Below are 16,215 nucleotides of genomic sequence, written 5' to 3'. Positions count from 1 at the left end.
GGATTTTTACTTTCCATAAGTACTAAAAAGAGCATTGCAGAGATTCTTTGGAAACTGAAACAATTTTACAAACACGCCCACGGATGACTCAAGAACCGGTGTTGAGTTCAGTTAATCTCTCCTCGCGTTGTACTTTTGAGTGACTCACCAGCCGGCATTAAACTCGACGTGGGCATCAAACAGGGCAACGACTGGGGCAGTGGCAGCCCTCCATCCACTCACTCTGGACCGTATCAAACCCTCCTGCTTGGCATGCCGCACCATCTTAATAAATCCTGGACGCTGGCTGTTGGTGTCAGACACAAAATCATGCAGCTTCTCCTTCAGCTCCTCTACAGAAAAGACACAGACACATTCATTTACATCATTATCTGAAGGTCCTGTTTGTGATTGGTGAGTAATTGTGAGAGCTGCCTGTGAGCAAACCACCCACAAAGCATCATCATGTCCTCCTCCAGTGGGCAGTATTTCAGTGGTCGGAGGCCAAAGGCACTCATGCTTCACTGCTTTGATCAGTGGACCAAATATGGAGCAGCTTGAGCCAGCACTGCAGACCTCCATTGGACTTGCCAGTCATAATAGGGTACTGCGATATTGAAAAGAATCTGCAATACCTTTCAAAACATAGGGATTTGCTTCAAAGTTTACCTCCATTATTACCCGAGTTCCTCCATTATTACCTTGCAGGACAAGAGTTTTCAGGCATGTTTTTGTCTTTGGACCAGCGTACGTGTATTACATTCCTTTCAAATTAGATTTAGAAATATGTCAAAAATTGTTAAAGGGCCACAATCAAATAACAACTCCCCACTATACTATCAATCAAATCCAGCTGTAAATAAAATAAAAAAGAGATATAAGAAAAAAAAACTTTTAGCAGCCATTCCAGAAATAAAATATTTTTATTTCTCAGTTTCTCAATATTAACCAGAGGCACATTATGAGATTAAAGAGAACGGGAAGCAACTACCACCAGATGAAAGTGGTGCGACATCCTGCTGTGTCCGGCTTATGCAGAAGCAGCATGAAACATTTCACAAATTCAGAAAAACTTGATGTAACAATAGTACTTAAGAAAGTTCTGTTACAGAAACACCTATATTAGCATACATTAGCATCCATGCATTCATTTTATACACAAAGTTTCTCTTACATCCTGGACAGGTCACCAGTCTATCACAGGGCCACACGGAGACAAATGAGACAGTTATGCACACTCACACTCAATCCAAAGGCCAATTTAGAATCACTAATTAATCTAATGTGCACATGTTTGGACTGTGGGAGGAAGCTGGAGAACCAGTGTGTGCTACGATCACACTCAACCCAAAAATCCTGACTACAATGTACAGAAATCTGATTGAAGTTAGCACATCAGGGTCAGTGTCTGTTATCTTGGCAGCGTCATTTGATTTCTATTGATAAGGTCCATTTTCTCTCTCTTTTCCTGTCTCCATCTCCTCGCCTCAAGATTTGACAAGATTTGGCTATTATGTCAGCACTTTTCTGTCAAACTAAACCAAAGCTAACCAGGCAACAGTGGTAGAAACCTGCTCCTGGTGTGTTGCACCTTCACATTCTCTTCAAGAATGAGCAAAAGGCCAATCAAGTCAGCTAATGCACACCCAACACTGTCCTAAAACAATATTAATCAAAGAACGTGAATAGAAACATGGATGTGGACGCACTGTACATCAGGGTTTCAAAATTATTAAATAGTTTGATTATCTCAATTTGGCAAAACTTTTTCAGAGACAAATACTGACAGCAAAATTCAGCTGGTATGATAAGTCTATACATATTTCATAGAAACAAATCAGATATTCAGAATGTTTTACTCAGTCCTGTGGATGCGGATCCTTGAGACACCAAGGTCTGCTGCTATTTCCCACCAGGGACTAAACAAGTGTGGAACAGAATAACTCTGTACCTTGATGGATGTGTGCAACATGACAATGTGGCACACTGCAAGTTTTTTCTTGGTGTGGTAAGTCTCTTTTGGATTCTTCCAGACTAATAAATCAAGTTTTAGGACATTTAGTTGAAAAATTAGCATTATAATTAATTCACTTTGGACTCTTAATTCTGGCTGGAGGATAGCTGTAGTGACTCACGTGATCTGCTGCAACAAATCTAGTCACTTTTAATCCATCAATAATTAAGACACCCTAATGTGTGTGAGGGCTGAAAAAATATGAATGATGCCTTGCAACAAATCACAATAAAGAAACATTCATTACACCAGAAATGGCTAATGGCCAGCACTCATCAATCCTGCAAAACTGATATGTTGCAGAAGCTCTGCTGGAAAGAAATGCGCTTTGGAATGGAGTTGGACTGGAACAACAAGCAAACTGGTTAGGTAGTCATGAAGTAAATCTAGTGACATTATACTGCAAATCGCACAATATTTTCTCAGATGATAATGAGAAAAGCTAAATGGTGAGTTGAAAAGTCCCCACAGCATTAATCTCAGGGCTGCCTTGCTCTCAGTCAGACATAAAACAGTAACAGTACAGCAACAGTGTGTAACCGCCTGCATATACAGCACTATATGGAAGCTTTCTATATTCAAAACAGCTCTTGTTAAGATTTTAATCTGCAGATATTTATTGTGACAATATCAGACATCTTTGGTGTTTCGTTTTGTGTTCAATAAGGGAAAGGATACTCTATTGGGAAGTAAAATTTCAATCATGGTTTCCTTTGATCTATGACCTGTTCCATAACTGTGCAGTACATGTGCATGTGGGTCTAAACTCAGCTTGTCTCTCTACCCCTCCACTATTGAATGTGCTATTTACGTGTCCTTAAACAGAACACCATTTATCATCATTCATGTGTTACTGCAGATGGTAAAACAGCATGGTTACAGGTCTCACACTTGTTGCTGTGTAGTTTGTATGGCACCACATGGCAATTTCTCACCACACAGCTCTACACTTGGAAAATTTGTGTCTCAAATATCCAACAGATACTGGCTCTTCTTCAAAAATCAAACCCACGGTCCACAGGCAGTTTGTTAAAAACACTGTTGCTGAATTTCCAGTATAAATACAATCCAACTTGGCTCAATGGTACAGACTCAGTTTTGTTAGTTTTTGTTGATATCATCCAAGGATTGTGTGCCCTCCAGCTTTCATTAGCTGGACCATCAACAGCTGTTTGCTTGATATCCAACTGGTTTCAAACTGTTGCTGTAACTGGTCTGCTCACCTGAGGTGCTGAAATGAATTCACAAGGAGTCACTCCTCTCACAGAGATGCATAATGCTGGAAAGAGGCTTCTGTGTTTCTAGTTTGTTGTTTCTACTGGTGCCATAAAAGTGCATATATTTACAGTTTAGGTTAAAAACATAACCTAACCTACAGTATTAGATATTATCAAAGACATTTGAATTTTCTTATAATAATTTTCAAGGTTCAGTGTTAAGGATGTAATCGAGGATTTGGTGATAAAACTGTAGACTGTGACCAAATGAAACCTTCCTCCTTCAAATATTTGGAGAACCTATGTTGGCCTTGAATAACTCAAAGAAGAAGAGAGGCCTGCTGTAGAGCCAACTTTTGCATTGTCTGTTTTATGCTACAGTGGAAATATGGCAAACATCTGTATGTGTATATAAAAGACTAATCATTACTTAACAAAAACACAATGATTTTTTTTTTATTCTCATGCAATTCTGCACGAATAAAAACATCCTGAATATTATATTCCATTTCTTTGAACAGCTGACCAAAAAGACTGACATTTTTTTTTATTTTGCTATTTCAGTTTTGTAGTTTGCAATTGTTGGTTGAAAAATAAATAATGGAAGAGGGACAAAAGTAATGTTAGGTTAAAAAAAACTCATGTTTTAAGACATTAACGCTGAAAAATATTAAGACAAAAGCCCTTTTCAAATGTTTGAGGAAAATACTGATATCATACATGAAAACTGTGGATGAAATCTATCTATAGCACTAAATATATGAAACATACAGGGAACTATAGTCCACCTTACAGCACCGTTGCCTCACAGCAAGAGAGTTCCAGGTTCAGAACCCAGCTGGGGCCTTTCCGTGTGGGGTTTGCATGTTCTCCCTGTGTATGCCCTCCCTGTGGGTTCTCTCCAGGTACTACAGATTCCTCCCATCGTTCAAAAACATGCATGTTAGGTTAATTGGTGACTCTAAAATTGTCCCTAGGAGTGAATGTGCGTGTTGTGTACCTCACCTCTCGCCCAATGACAGCTGGGATAGGCTCCAACCCTGAATTCAATTAAGTGGGTATAGAAAATAATGCAGCCATGTTACATACTGCTGGACCTGCCATTTCCTTTTTCATGACACCTGAGGTGTGATGAGGTGCATCTACTCATGCAAAGTAAAGCTCATTTTTTAAAACATTCAGCTGATAAAACAAAATATAGATCATCATCTTTCTCAAGATGAATGATTTGGTTTCATTGTCTTGATATGCTCAGATAGAAGAACTGACTCTGACATTTCCTGAAAATTAGTGATGCTGCATAGACAACTGGACATAGCAACTACTGACTTAAATAATATCTTATTCCGTCTCTTCTGCTTGAAGATAGCAGCTTATCACAGAATTCTTTACATCTAAGTTGAAGAATGAAGTTCTACATCTTCTGGACAGCCTGTCTAATAAATTAACCCCCTCATGCTAAAAATCTAGCTCTTACACCAGTGATTCTTTCTCAGGCCACAGTTTGGGACATTATCCAATTAAGGAGAAATCAGCTAGGCCAATTTGCCCTTCTCTCCCTTGATGGCTACATGTTCTCCTGCATACTAATACCTCTCGGAGGTGGGCTGTGACAACACGGGATAGCTAATGTAAAGTTGTGGATGCCTGGAGGTTATCTCAGCATGATGACCCGTTTAACAATCCCAGCGGCATTGTGGGTCAACAGGCTAATAACATTTAGCACAGATGAGATTCACAGTCATGATGACAATGATAACACCCAGACTATCGGACCCTGTGTCACAGAGTGCTCAAGCAAACTGGGTGAAATGCCATCAGCAAAATGTCAAAGCGTGAATTTAGTCTCTGAAGGAGCTCAAGATCATGACTCTTAAGCTCTCAATTATGTGATGAAATATGGATGTCTATTGCATGTGATATGTGCTAATCCTCAGTTTCACTTTTCTATTTTTGAACTTTAGATATATTCAGCAATAACAGCCCGACAGAGCATTCTTATCCCAGTGTTTTGTGTTAAATTAACAAAATATACCATATTGATCTAAATTCTGTTTCAGCTGGCTGCAGGATATGCTGCATGTTTTGCATTATTGACTGTGGTAAACAGTATTTCCCAAGCTGACTGTCTCAGTCCTTGTTACAAGCAGCACAGCCAATCTATAAGAGTAAAACCTATAAATGCCTTTGGCACAGTATCGTTACCTTTTTATGGCCTGCTTTCTGCCTTTTTAGTGTTGTCCTGGACTTTAAATTACCAGCTCCTCCTTTCGCAGGTGACTTTGAGTCTATTTTTTAAATTTCTTTATTTTTGCATTGCATGGCAGTCTCCCATCTCCCACATCATCAATGTTCTCAATGTTAACAGAGCTCAGCAGTCCCACAATGTCAGAAAAGACTGATTATTTTCTTTAATTAAGGCTATTTATACTACACCCAATGCATGCAGATGTAAGAATTTGGTTTAGGGATGCAGATAAGATACTTGCAAACACCTCATCACCTCACTGGATTGTTAGATACCTCAGGGCAAATTTCATGGCTCTGCAGCTAATTAGTGTTATTCATCCATCGACTCAACCCAGTGAACACGTCCCTTTAATTAACATTAAAAGAGTCTAGAAGCCATCAGAGGAGCCATGGATATACATGTGCCCCCTGTGACTTGTGAGTCTGTCACAGCTTATTCTACTTAAAATGCTTTTCAGACCAACCAGCATTAATGGCAGAAACTCTGACCCAAACTGCTCTGATTTTCATCAAATCTGGACTATCAAGCAATTTTATTTCTGTTTATTTCACCTGATTTCTTTTCAGGTGAAAATGTAATCATTTTGGATATAAGGCCAGTGCACCCAGATAATCTCCTTTCAGAAAGCAGCTGTAACATCTTCACAGATGTAGAGCGGCAGCTGGATGAGACGGTCTTGTCACCTCAGCAGCTGGCAGACCTGTGTTTGAGATGACTGGTCGATTAAATGAAAACTCCGGGACAAAAGTGTCAGGCATCTTTCGAATTATGAGTGAGAATGCTACTTAAAAATGACTGCAGTGTAAGGGGGAAACGTGTTCATTTGAAGAAAAACGACTTCATTTTCCGCCGTCTTGGCATGCTTTTTATGTGCGGATGCCACATCAACAAAATCCTTTAAGCTTGTAAATTTACCACTGATCTGTCTGCAGCAGGTCTCACTGCTCTCAGATCAACATTTTTTCTCAGGAAAAGTTGCATTAATGCATTAATTCTTCCCATATTGGACTGCCAGAAGCCGCCCTGATCGAAATAGCAACTGTAAACACTCTAGTTTGCAAGGTGCAGTCTGCAAACAGGAGTTTATTTTTAACACCAGTATAGCCACAGCAACAACACGTCTCATTCAACCAAACTACCAACATAGTTATAGTTTGTGAAAGCTCTGCAAAGGCCAGGAGATTAATTTGTTGTCACAATCTAAAAACACAAAACCTGTTTTTTGTTTGTTTAAACTGGAAAATAACAGTGGGATCTCTGTACCTTGCATCTTAATTTCATTCCAAAGTTCACCAGAGGGCTCTCTTTACTCAAGTTGGATGTTATATTATGCTTGAATTATTCACAGGTCAGTGTTAAGTGAGTTAACAAAAAAAAAATGCTCCTCTGAAAATAGTAAGGTACTAGGACTGGACTGAAAACAAACAAATGAGTATCTGTTGTCTAAAAAAGGGAAAAATGTTTTGAAAACATCTCCAAAAAGACCTGCAGAATTATAGCTTAAGATCCCAAGATAACACGAGAGTATAAAGAAATGAGAGGTGGTTCAAGACTTTTGCAAAGTACTGTATATTGTTGTCAGATAAACAATGAAACTGCTTTCACTGTGACAAGTACTCTACAGTTGTTCCTTGGATTACATTGAAACCATTTTACTGCAGCCAATTTAAATTTGAGTGTTATGCTACCCACACACCGGAAGACTTTGAAAAGACTTTGAAAAGACTCTGAAAGACTATCAGCTCACTTCTAAAGACTAGCGTTTAGAGTTTTTAGTCCCAGACTAGCCTCAGACTAAAGATTTTACAAGACTACAACTAGATTTTTTTCCCATCGTGCAATTTTTTCCCCATCATGCTCCTCCATTTTTACAAAAATGGAGGAGAAACAGCTTTTAGCTACAGCTGCTCTTGTCTTTGCAGCGATTTGTAGTGAAAAACCCAACAAAAAGAAGAGAAAACGCCACAGAATATCACTCGTTCTTCTCCGTCCGCCGACATGTTTGTTCTTGACTGTCTGCTTTCCTGCTTCAGATTTTGTCAGTGCTCATCTATTGGTTGTTGATTCTGTTACGTCACTGTGACCTGCGATAATATTAAACACGTTTGACATGATCCCAACCCCAAGGCTAGGGAAAGACTGGTATGAAATGCGGTGGCAGAATACAATTACCACCTTAAACTTAACGATCGAGATGACGGGAGCACGCTGAGACTCCAGTTAGACTCCTAAAGACTGTCAGTTTTTAGTCTGGGACTGTGAAAATCGTTTGGTGTAAGCCCAGCATTAGTTTGTGTCAATCAGGATAACAGGGCCCATGTCTAAAAACAACGAAACTGTCTTTCAATGCCAATCATACCTCAGGAGTAATTTCTGTCATTATCTTTTGTAAGCCCATGAATTAATGATCAAATTTCGGTGACGTCTCCATATGTTCGTCTGAGGATAAAGTTGCTCATGTGAATTTCAGTATCAATAAAATGCAATATATAATTCAATTTATATTTGGAATATCAAGTAAAACTAACATTGGCTCTTCAGTTTATAATAGCAACATTAAACATTCTTCATACTAATAATACCCCTCAGAGTGGGATTACTTTGTCTCTATCCTATTCAACTGTAACCCAGTAGCTCAAGGTGGTTGCTTAATTTTACTGGACTGGTTGCATAGATGGCAATACCATGTTGGAATTCACTGAGCTCCTGAGAGCGACCCATTCTTTCACAAATGTTTTATAGAAGCAGTCTGCATGCCTCGGTCCTTGGATTTATACACCTGTGGCCGTGGAAGTGATTGGAACACCTGAATGTAATTGTTTGGATGGGTGAGTGAATATCTTTGGCAATATAGTGGACTTGAAAGCAGTATTTTTAGCATTTTGTATGAATGGAAGAATTCACAGTATGACAATAATCTCTATTACTACAGACCTTCACATGTTGCTTCAGCATGTTGAAGCCAGCACTTGAACAGAAGGCCAGTTCTCCTTTTAGCTCCTAAGCTGCAACTAAACAATTCCAATTTGAGGGAGGGGATTAGGTGTTAGCTCACATTTAATGTATGAAATGATGCTTCTTACTGTTATTGCTGTTGTCGTCCACCAGGATGATCTCTTTAAGAAGGTGGGCAGGTGTCCTGTTGATGGCAGAGTGGATGGACCGCAGGATGACAGACAAGGCTTCATTCACAAAAATGAACACAACGCTCACTTGAGGGAGATTCAGGGGATAAGTAATGTTTCTGCACCTGTGGAGGATAATGAAAAATATTTGGTTAGAGTTGATACATTTGTCATGTTCAAAGGTTTAAAAGATGCATTTTGGGTCATAAAGAGCAGCATATTGTCAGTTTTTCTGCCAGTCCAGCTTCATGGAAGATTTACTCAGGACTTTTATTCATTAATCACACATGCATCTTTAAAAGTAATTTATATTATAAAGTGGGTCAATTTACAGAGAACAAAGAACTGATTGTGTGTTAAGGTCAGGCAGCAGTCTTGCTCCTCTCTTTCCTGCCCAAAACACTGTTTTTTCCATCACCACATTGTCAATATGATTCAAGTCTCTTCTCTCAAGAGGAAACTGATGCCTGAAACTTCCAAGAAATATAGGGAAAGCATACCGCAACGGAACAACCATAAAGCTTCAGGTAGCATACCTTAGAGTTTGAACTAAGGCTTATTAAAAACCAAAATCCTCTATCAAAAGTTTTTCTTCCTGTAGCCTCTTTCCTTCCCAATAGTGGTAAAGTGCAGAAGCAAAATCTTATTAAAATTCTCCAATATAATCTCTTGATAAGACTATTCTATCCAATTGTTGAGAAAGAATTGCTTTGGAATTGTGATTCCTAATCTGTTCCCATCCAGCCAGCAGAATACGAAAAAGTCACACTGCTGCTCACGGTTCTCATGCTCTCCATCATGCTGTATCCACAGAACGCCCCGGCTCTGTTACTGGAGATTTGAAACAGAGACATAAAATGTGTCTGATAAATGTCTTTCCTGCGACCATTTCAGATGAGTGCACAGAGCCCGTATTTAGTGGGAATTAATGGTCTGCAGGGAGTTCAGAGATATGGAGAATATGCCCCAAAGATCTTTATGCTAAGTAAACTTTCCCAGCAGGCTGTCACCAAACCTTCTCCTTCAAACTTGGCAATGTTAACATGAAAGCTGAAGTGAAAAATGAGTCACAGGTTGTCAACAGTTCACAGAAGGTGGTGCTAGTGTAACAGGGTTGAATCCAAGCACAAACTTTTATAAATACTTTGTCAGGATGGAATGGGTGGTGAGCGTGGCATGGTGGATATAGGACCCAGATGCAGATATTTCAACTAAAAACTTGATTTATTTAAACAGTCCAACAATAAGCGCAGCTGAGCCGGTATACAAAAACTTAACAAAACAAAAACCTGACTAGAACTGTGAAAAACCTGACCTGGATAACAAAGACAAACCTGATAACGTAAGTGACGGTGAGGATCTGGCAAAGAAACATGGAAAACCTGGAAACTAAATACTGAGGGGGGTGATTGCTGATGGAGTGCAGCCTAGCCTGGAGTGCAGGGCAAGAGAAACTAAGGAAAACATGGCAAAAAACTAAAGACTAACTTGACGTGACAAACTTTAGTTTCCAAAGTAGGAATCAAGGGCTAAACGAAATAGCATGGTTATATTTACAATTATAATGCCACTGTTTGGGAGGAAGTTCTACTAATGGTGTTTTTCCATTAAAACTCTACTTGACATTGCTCTTCTCTGCTTTGTTTTCCATTTCGGAATCTATCCTCTTGATGTGGGCGGGATCAGCCGTTCCTTTTTGCAGCATGCTGCTAAGATGTGGTGACACAGCAAACAAGACCCACCGTTTTTCTGAGTGTGTGTGTGACATACAGTAGTTTGTAACAGGATTTCAGATGAAGGTTTTCAGTATCTAATTGTTGTGATCATAATAGTGTGCTTCAGAGCCCAACTCTGGTCAGCACAGAAAGAAAGTAATCTGTAAATCCACACTCTCAGTAAATAAATGTGCTTAAAGAGTCATAAGTCTCCCACATATGTGATTCCTACACCCACATGAGATACTCGCATTTTGTGATTCTTGCCCACAGAACGACTTAACCCAGACGGGGCTGGGATAAGTCGAACAAGACCGACAAAGAATGAGGAGAGAGAGCTGCAATCACGAAAACAGCGCTGTGACGCATCAGCGAAAAGTTAGACATTTCAAGGAAATATTATCATTATTATTATTGCTAAAAACTGACATGACATCTATAAAGGGTTATATATTTATAACAGATTAACTTCCAACTCAAAGGCTAAATAAAGAAAGATCTGGAGCAGTTGGTTAGTCCTGAATTAAAAAACAACTTCTTGATATAATAGAACTGCATTAATAGAAAACTGAGACAGAATGTAGTTAGTGTGTTTCTTTATAAAATCGAAGAATTTTCATTTGGGTTGAAAATTGGGAAATTTTTTGGACATTGTAACTCATTCAGCAACAACCATTTAGCTGCAAAATAATTTGTAAAAATTCACAACTACTCAGTGCAATTTATTAGTCATTAAAGAAAATGTCACTGGTAAGGCTTGCAAACAAGCTCTGAAGGCCAAACTGTAACAATTTTGAACAAAAAAGTTTCTGGAGAATAGCTTTAGGGTTTGGCAACCCGTGAACTTAACAGAGGTTTTCACATGACTATTCCTTTTCTTATCCAGGAAATAAATGACAGGATTCAGAACGGTTAGGTGAGTTGTCCTGACTCCATTATGAACATCAGCATGGACCACAGCCTCACGATACCTCCATCAAGGCTGTTGACTCAGCCTCTTCATAATTTCACAGAGCACGCCACCTATAATGTCAGAACACACAGCAAAAGGCATGTATGGCTACATGTCAAAAAGGTACTAGTGTCACAGGGAAGGCCCTAAATTTGTGAGATGCAGGATTTTAGTCTGCATCTTGTTTCGTATTAGACAGAGTTCAGTTAATGAATAATTTATGTGTTACTATCTAAGCCAAACTTCTCTTTGTTTTTGTTTTTTCTAATGCGCTAACACAGCATAACTGTCAGTGAAATTGAAAATTCACAAGTCCTTGCATGGTAATGGGTTAGATGAGGCTCCAACTTGGTTCGCTGGTATGAGAGTCTGTGACGTAAAGCTGCACTTTTCTCCTTCCTGCTTCTATATAGGTGTTTTTTAACATGTGACAGTTGTAATAGTGTCACTTAATAAAAAGCATAGGCATGTATTAACCTGCAAAGGAAACATTTTTTTAGCCATAAATTGTACAAATTTTACAAAATTCAACCATCCAGTTTTATGAAATACAAAATTTTGGCATGTTGTATTTTTGGAGCTCTGTCCAGCCTTTAATTTAGTTGTTATACATTTCTGGTCTGACACTGCACTGAAAAAAACAACAGCAAAAGCATTTAGCCACACATGGATAAATCAGATTTAAATTGCTGACTAGCATCCACTGCAGGGGTGGTATATAATCTCTGTTTGACCACTACTCCACCTGGAGTCTTACCCATCAGGCCTGAGGTCGGGTATTGGTCTGCTTAAAGACAGACGATCACTGAGGTAGGCGTTATATCCATAGTACTGGAACATCTTCAGTGCCACCCGCCGGCTGTCTGGACTGAGCTCCTGACCCCAGTGAGCGAACAGTGACGAGTCAGAGAATGATGTGTCTGGCTGACCTTCCTCTCCCCTCCCAGGTGTCTCTAGTGGGCACAGGAAGACAAAAAATACGATTACTTGTCTAGGTCACAGAATCGTAACCTACTAGTGAGGTTAAGGTTGTGCGTGAAATGACATTTAAAGTATGTGAATAAATGATAGAGCATGTATCATCAGTGTGATGAATGCTTTTCCTTGTGCTGTAATGTATGTTAGCAGATGAAGGGTGAACTGTTATTTAAAGAGAAGGACTGGTTGTCCTTCGACCGAAACACCATCCTCTCCAGGAGTTCATGCAGATGATGACAAGCTCTCCTGTCCTTGAACATAAGAGTCGCTCCCTGCCAGCTGTCGGTTGGCTGTTCTGTAGTAGACTGCTCCTCACACACAGGACAAAGTGAGACTAACTTCCCTAAAGATGTTGTTTCAGTAACGCACAACCCTAATAGTTAATGTTATTTTCTCATATTGCATAATTACTAATTTTGCTCCAAGAGCGCTGAAAACATAGTGGTACAAAAACAAGAGCAGAGAGACATTCAACAAACAGTTTACTGTGACAAGCACTGCACAACTGTCTGTACTCTAAGACTCACTTCTTCTTGTACAGACTTCATAAAAATATCTGCTAAACATTCTGTACAGCTTCCAAGCAATTTAACTGCACTTTGATGCAAACCTTTGTGCTTAAAAGTCAGGAAGATTTATCCACAGAAAAAAAGAGTTCAAATGCCAAAAGTACGGAACATAAAGTGGATACAAATGAAGCAAAATCAGGAGTGTGCAGTTAGTGTTTCTCAATAGCATGGCATGATTACAATGCCCAGCAATGAAAATCTAAGGGTAGTCTGAGCTTTCACTGATTTTTCAGTTAATACAGATATTTTGTTGAGTCCTTGTGCCTGTTGGGACATTATGCAGAGATTCAATAGTCTGCAACAGTCAGGTCTGAATATTGAGGGTGATATTTATAATCTCTGGAAACATGGGGAAATGCTGAGACATTTAATTTTGGAAAACTGCAGGCTCTATGTCTTCAGTACAGATACTAATGTAGAGGAGTTAGCTTGAAACAATTGAAATATATTCATACTCTAGACTGTGGCTTTCTAAAAAAATAAAAAAAATACATAAATGATCAGGAAACAATGTATCTCCTAAAATCTACCTCCCAGTCATGGATGATAGTACGATATCGTTAATTAAAATGTCCCACTTTACCGGAAATGAAGTCCAGAGAAAACTAAATCAAGGCATCAAGCCCCTGCTGGATACAAATTTAAAAAGGAAACAAATTTCATTATAGAGCTTTAGTTTGCCATTTTGTGGCTGACATATTGAGGTTAGCAAGAATTCTCATCCTACCAGTCAAAAACAGCTTTGTCTTCTTTTTCACTGTGAAATGACGTTAGAAAGAGTGACCCGAGGAGTTTCTTCCTAATGTTATTAGAAAGGATTTCTCTCATGTCTTTATAGGGATTTCTGCTGTTTTTTTCAGCTACAACTCTTATGAATCGTTACAGCTTCAGAAAACAACAACAGTTTAGGATATTATATGGGGACTGAGATCCATTGCATAGCCTTAAAGACCCACAGATGAAGGAAGTTTTGAGTCCCCAGTGACACTCTGTGCAAAACACAAGGTTACGGGTGTGTAGATGTGCATGTGTACAGGGTGTGTTCTCAGCAGATTGTGTTTTATGCAGATTGGGAGTAGTTAATATTTATGAGCAGACTGTTTTAACGTTGAAATGACAAAACCGTGTCAGATGAGTAAACACTTAAACAACAGAGGGGAGGTAGGTGTGAACGGATTACATTATGAACCGAAACGAAACGAAAAAAAACTGCATCTAACAGGCCAGCAGATGACATAAAATTCTTTAAAAGGTAAACAAACCTGTAACAGTTTATATACTGTAAAATAATGCCAATGCCTCTCTGACACACCTGTTTATGAGATGGACATATTCATGTTTCCATCTGACTTTTAAGCTGACACAAAATCAAAGTTTTCAAAAGCTTCTTGGTATGCCAACCTCTGTCAACCACAGAGGAGCTGCTATAGCATGCACAATGTGGGAGAAGAATACATTGTATTGCAGCTTGTTGCATAAGGGGTTGTGTGGCAGACCTGTCACACTATCCTTGCTGACCTCTGTCTACCCCTCAAAGAATCTACAATGTGCACATAGGCATTAGTATTGAACAATAGAGCAAAGGTAGAAGTGCAATGAATCACGTTTTTTCTTTTACATCATGTGGACAGCATTGGGTATGTGCATCAGTTATCTGGGTGTTTAATGTGAAACAAGTGAAATTAAGTAAGCAAGTAAACACAAAGCTGTATAAAACTCAATATATAGTAAAGCTATACATATATAGTTTAGTCTACACATACTGCAAAATCAGCGTTACATGCAGAGCGAAGTGTCAAGTTTATGACTCTATTAAAGAAAATAATATCAATTCTGCTGCATGTTGTTCTTATCTGTAATGAAAGCTTATTGCTATTTTTGTGTGTTTCTGAAATGTGGTGCAGTGTTGTTCATCTTTTCAACATCACAATGGAAAAACTTTGTTTTAACAAAAAACATGCAGTGAAATGTTAACAATCAAAAATAAAAAAAAATTAATCAACGTCTAAAGTTAGAAAACACAGTGAATGTATGAGCCTCCTCACATCCAATAAGTTTGTTAAAAGTTTCAGTGCTGTGAAGCAGAGGGGAAGACTCTGCTCTTGATAAGACAACCTTGTTATTAGGATACAAGTTCTGTAAGTCTTTCAATCTGTTTAATTCTGCCTGCAGACCCATTCGTCTTCTTGAGATGGAGATTAATTGATTCTACAGAGACAGCTCCCTCAGCAGTGAATCCCCGAAGCAGCGCTTAGGGCAGGTTGGTGTTGTTTGAACAGTGAAAATTAGGGATTTGTCTGTTTAGAGTGTGAACATATAAATGGCAGCCATACATTACGTGTCGATTCAAATAAACCACATGGAACAATATACTATATATCACATTATTTGTTTTTCTATCAAGCAGATTATGAGGCTAACTTATAACCTCGTATTAAGGGAGTTGATTCCTTTGGAGGACAACTAACCCAATGTTTCAAGTTAGGCATAATCAAATAGAGTAGCTCAGAAAGAATAGTATGTGAGTGTGTTTGTGCGACTGTGTGTAGAAAAGAAAAGCATGCCCTAATCTTCCAGCAGCACTCATGCCATCTGTGGTGAAACACTAAGTGCGCTTTCATTGTGTGCAGAGCGAGGAAACTGAGTTATAGCTGTCTGCCCCCACGGTTACAGAGGACAGAGACGGGTAAAAAAGATACAAGAGGAACACGCAGCGTCATCACCCTCACTGTACAAAACTGCATCTTTAGAGAACAGACAACACTTAACAAAGCCAACACTGGTAGAGGACAATAAATCTACAAAAGAGAAGTACATGTTATTTGATTCAGTAACATAGTTCATAGTAATGAAACTGCAGATATGATCAAATTAGATTTACTCATCCCAGTGTGCCTGCAGAAAGGAACACATTTTTCAAATTTCGGAGTCATTATAATTTTTTACACCTGTGAGATAAATCTCCGCAGCGCTAAATCTTGCAGGCACAGATGAAGACTCTTGATAAGGCTGCTGTAGGCAGTAGTAGTTTCCTCTGTACTTGCTTCTGCAAACTCCCAAGTTACACAGCGAGGAAAGATGGGAGCTTTTGCTTTTGCACTTTTATAACTGTCTTAGTGAGAATCAATGAAATGTAAAATCTCAGTCATGAAATTTTACTCCAGTCCAGATGCTGCAAACTGTAAAAAAAAAAAAAACTGAGGCAGTGCAGTAAGGAAGCAGAACATTCTCCTCAACCTCATCAGGACTCTAAAATCCACCATTGAAAATCCTTTGTTTTTTATGTGTGTTGTGTAATTTGGTTATTTTACAGGTTTTCTTTCTAAAACCACAGGATTCATGTGTGATTCACTGTATTTCAACAATACAAACAGTAATTGCAGCTTGTTGTGAAAGAAAACAGACATATATAGCA

The 16,215-nt window shown here is 38.9% G+C and overlaps 1 protein-coding gene across 1 annotated transcript in view; it reads right to left on the bottom strand.

Annotated features, from left to right (window-relative positions):
- galnt18b (UDP-N-acetyl-alpha-D-galactosamine:polypeptide N-acetylgalactosaminyltransferase 18b) overlaps positions 1 to 16,215 on the bottom strand; it is a 77,640-nt gene that overhangs the window by 32,372 nt on the left and 29,053 nt on the right. Inside the window, exons 2-4 of the mRNA XM_072380604.1 lie at positions 12,011 to 12,206; positions 8,545 to 8,711; positions 149 to 332 (exon numbers count right to left, since the gene is read on the bottom strand). Coding sequence (XP_072236705.1) covers positions 149 to 332; positions 8,545 to 8,711; positions 12,011 to 12,206 — 547 coding nt within the window. The remainder of the gene's footprint in view (positions 1 to 148; positions 333 to 8,544; positions 8,712 to 12,010; positions 12,207 to 16,215) is intronic.

The sequence above is a fragment of the Leuresthes tenuis genome, unplaced genomic scaffold (genome assembly GCF_036924035.1).
Source record: "Leuresthes tenuis unplaced genomic scaffold, fLeuTen1.0.hap1 SCAF_2, whole genome shotgun sequence".
NCBI lineage: Eukaryota > Metazoa > Chordata > Actinopteri > Atheriniformes > Atherinopsidae > Leuresthes > Leuresthes tenuis.
This window is presented reverse-complemented; position numbering and strand designations above follow the sequence as displayed.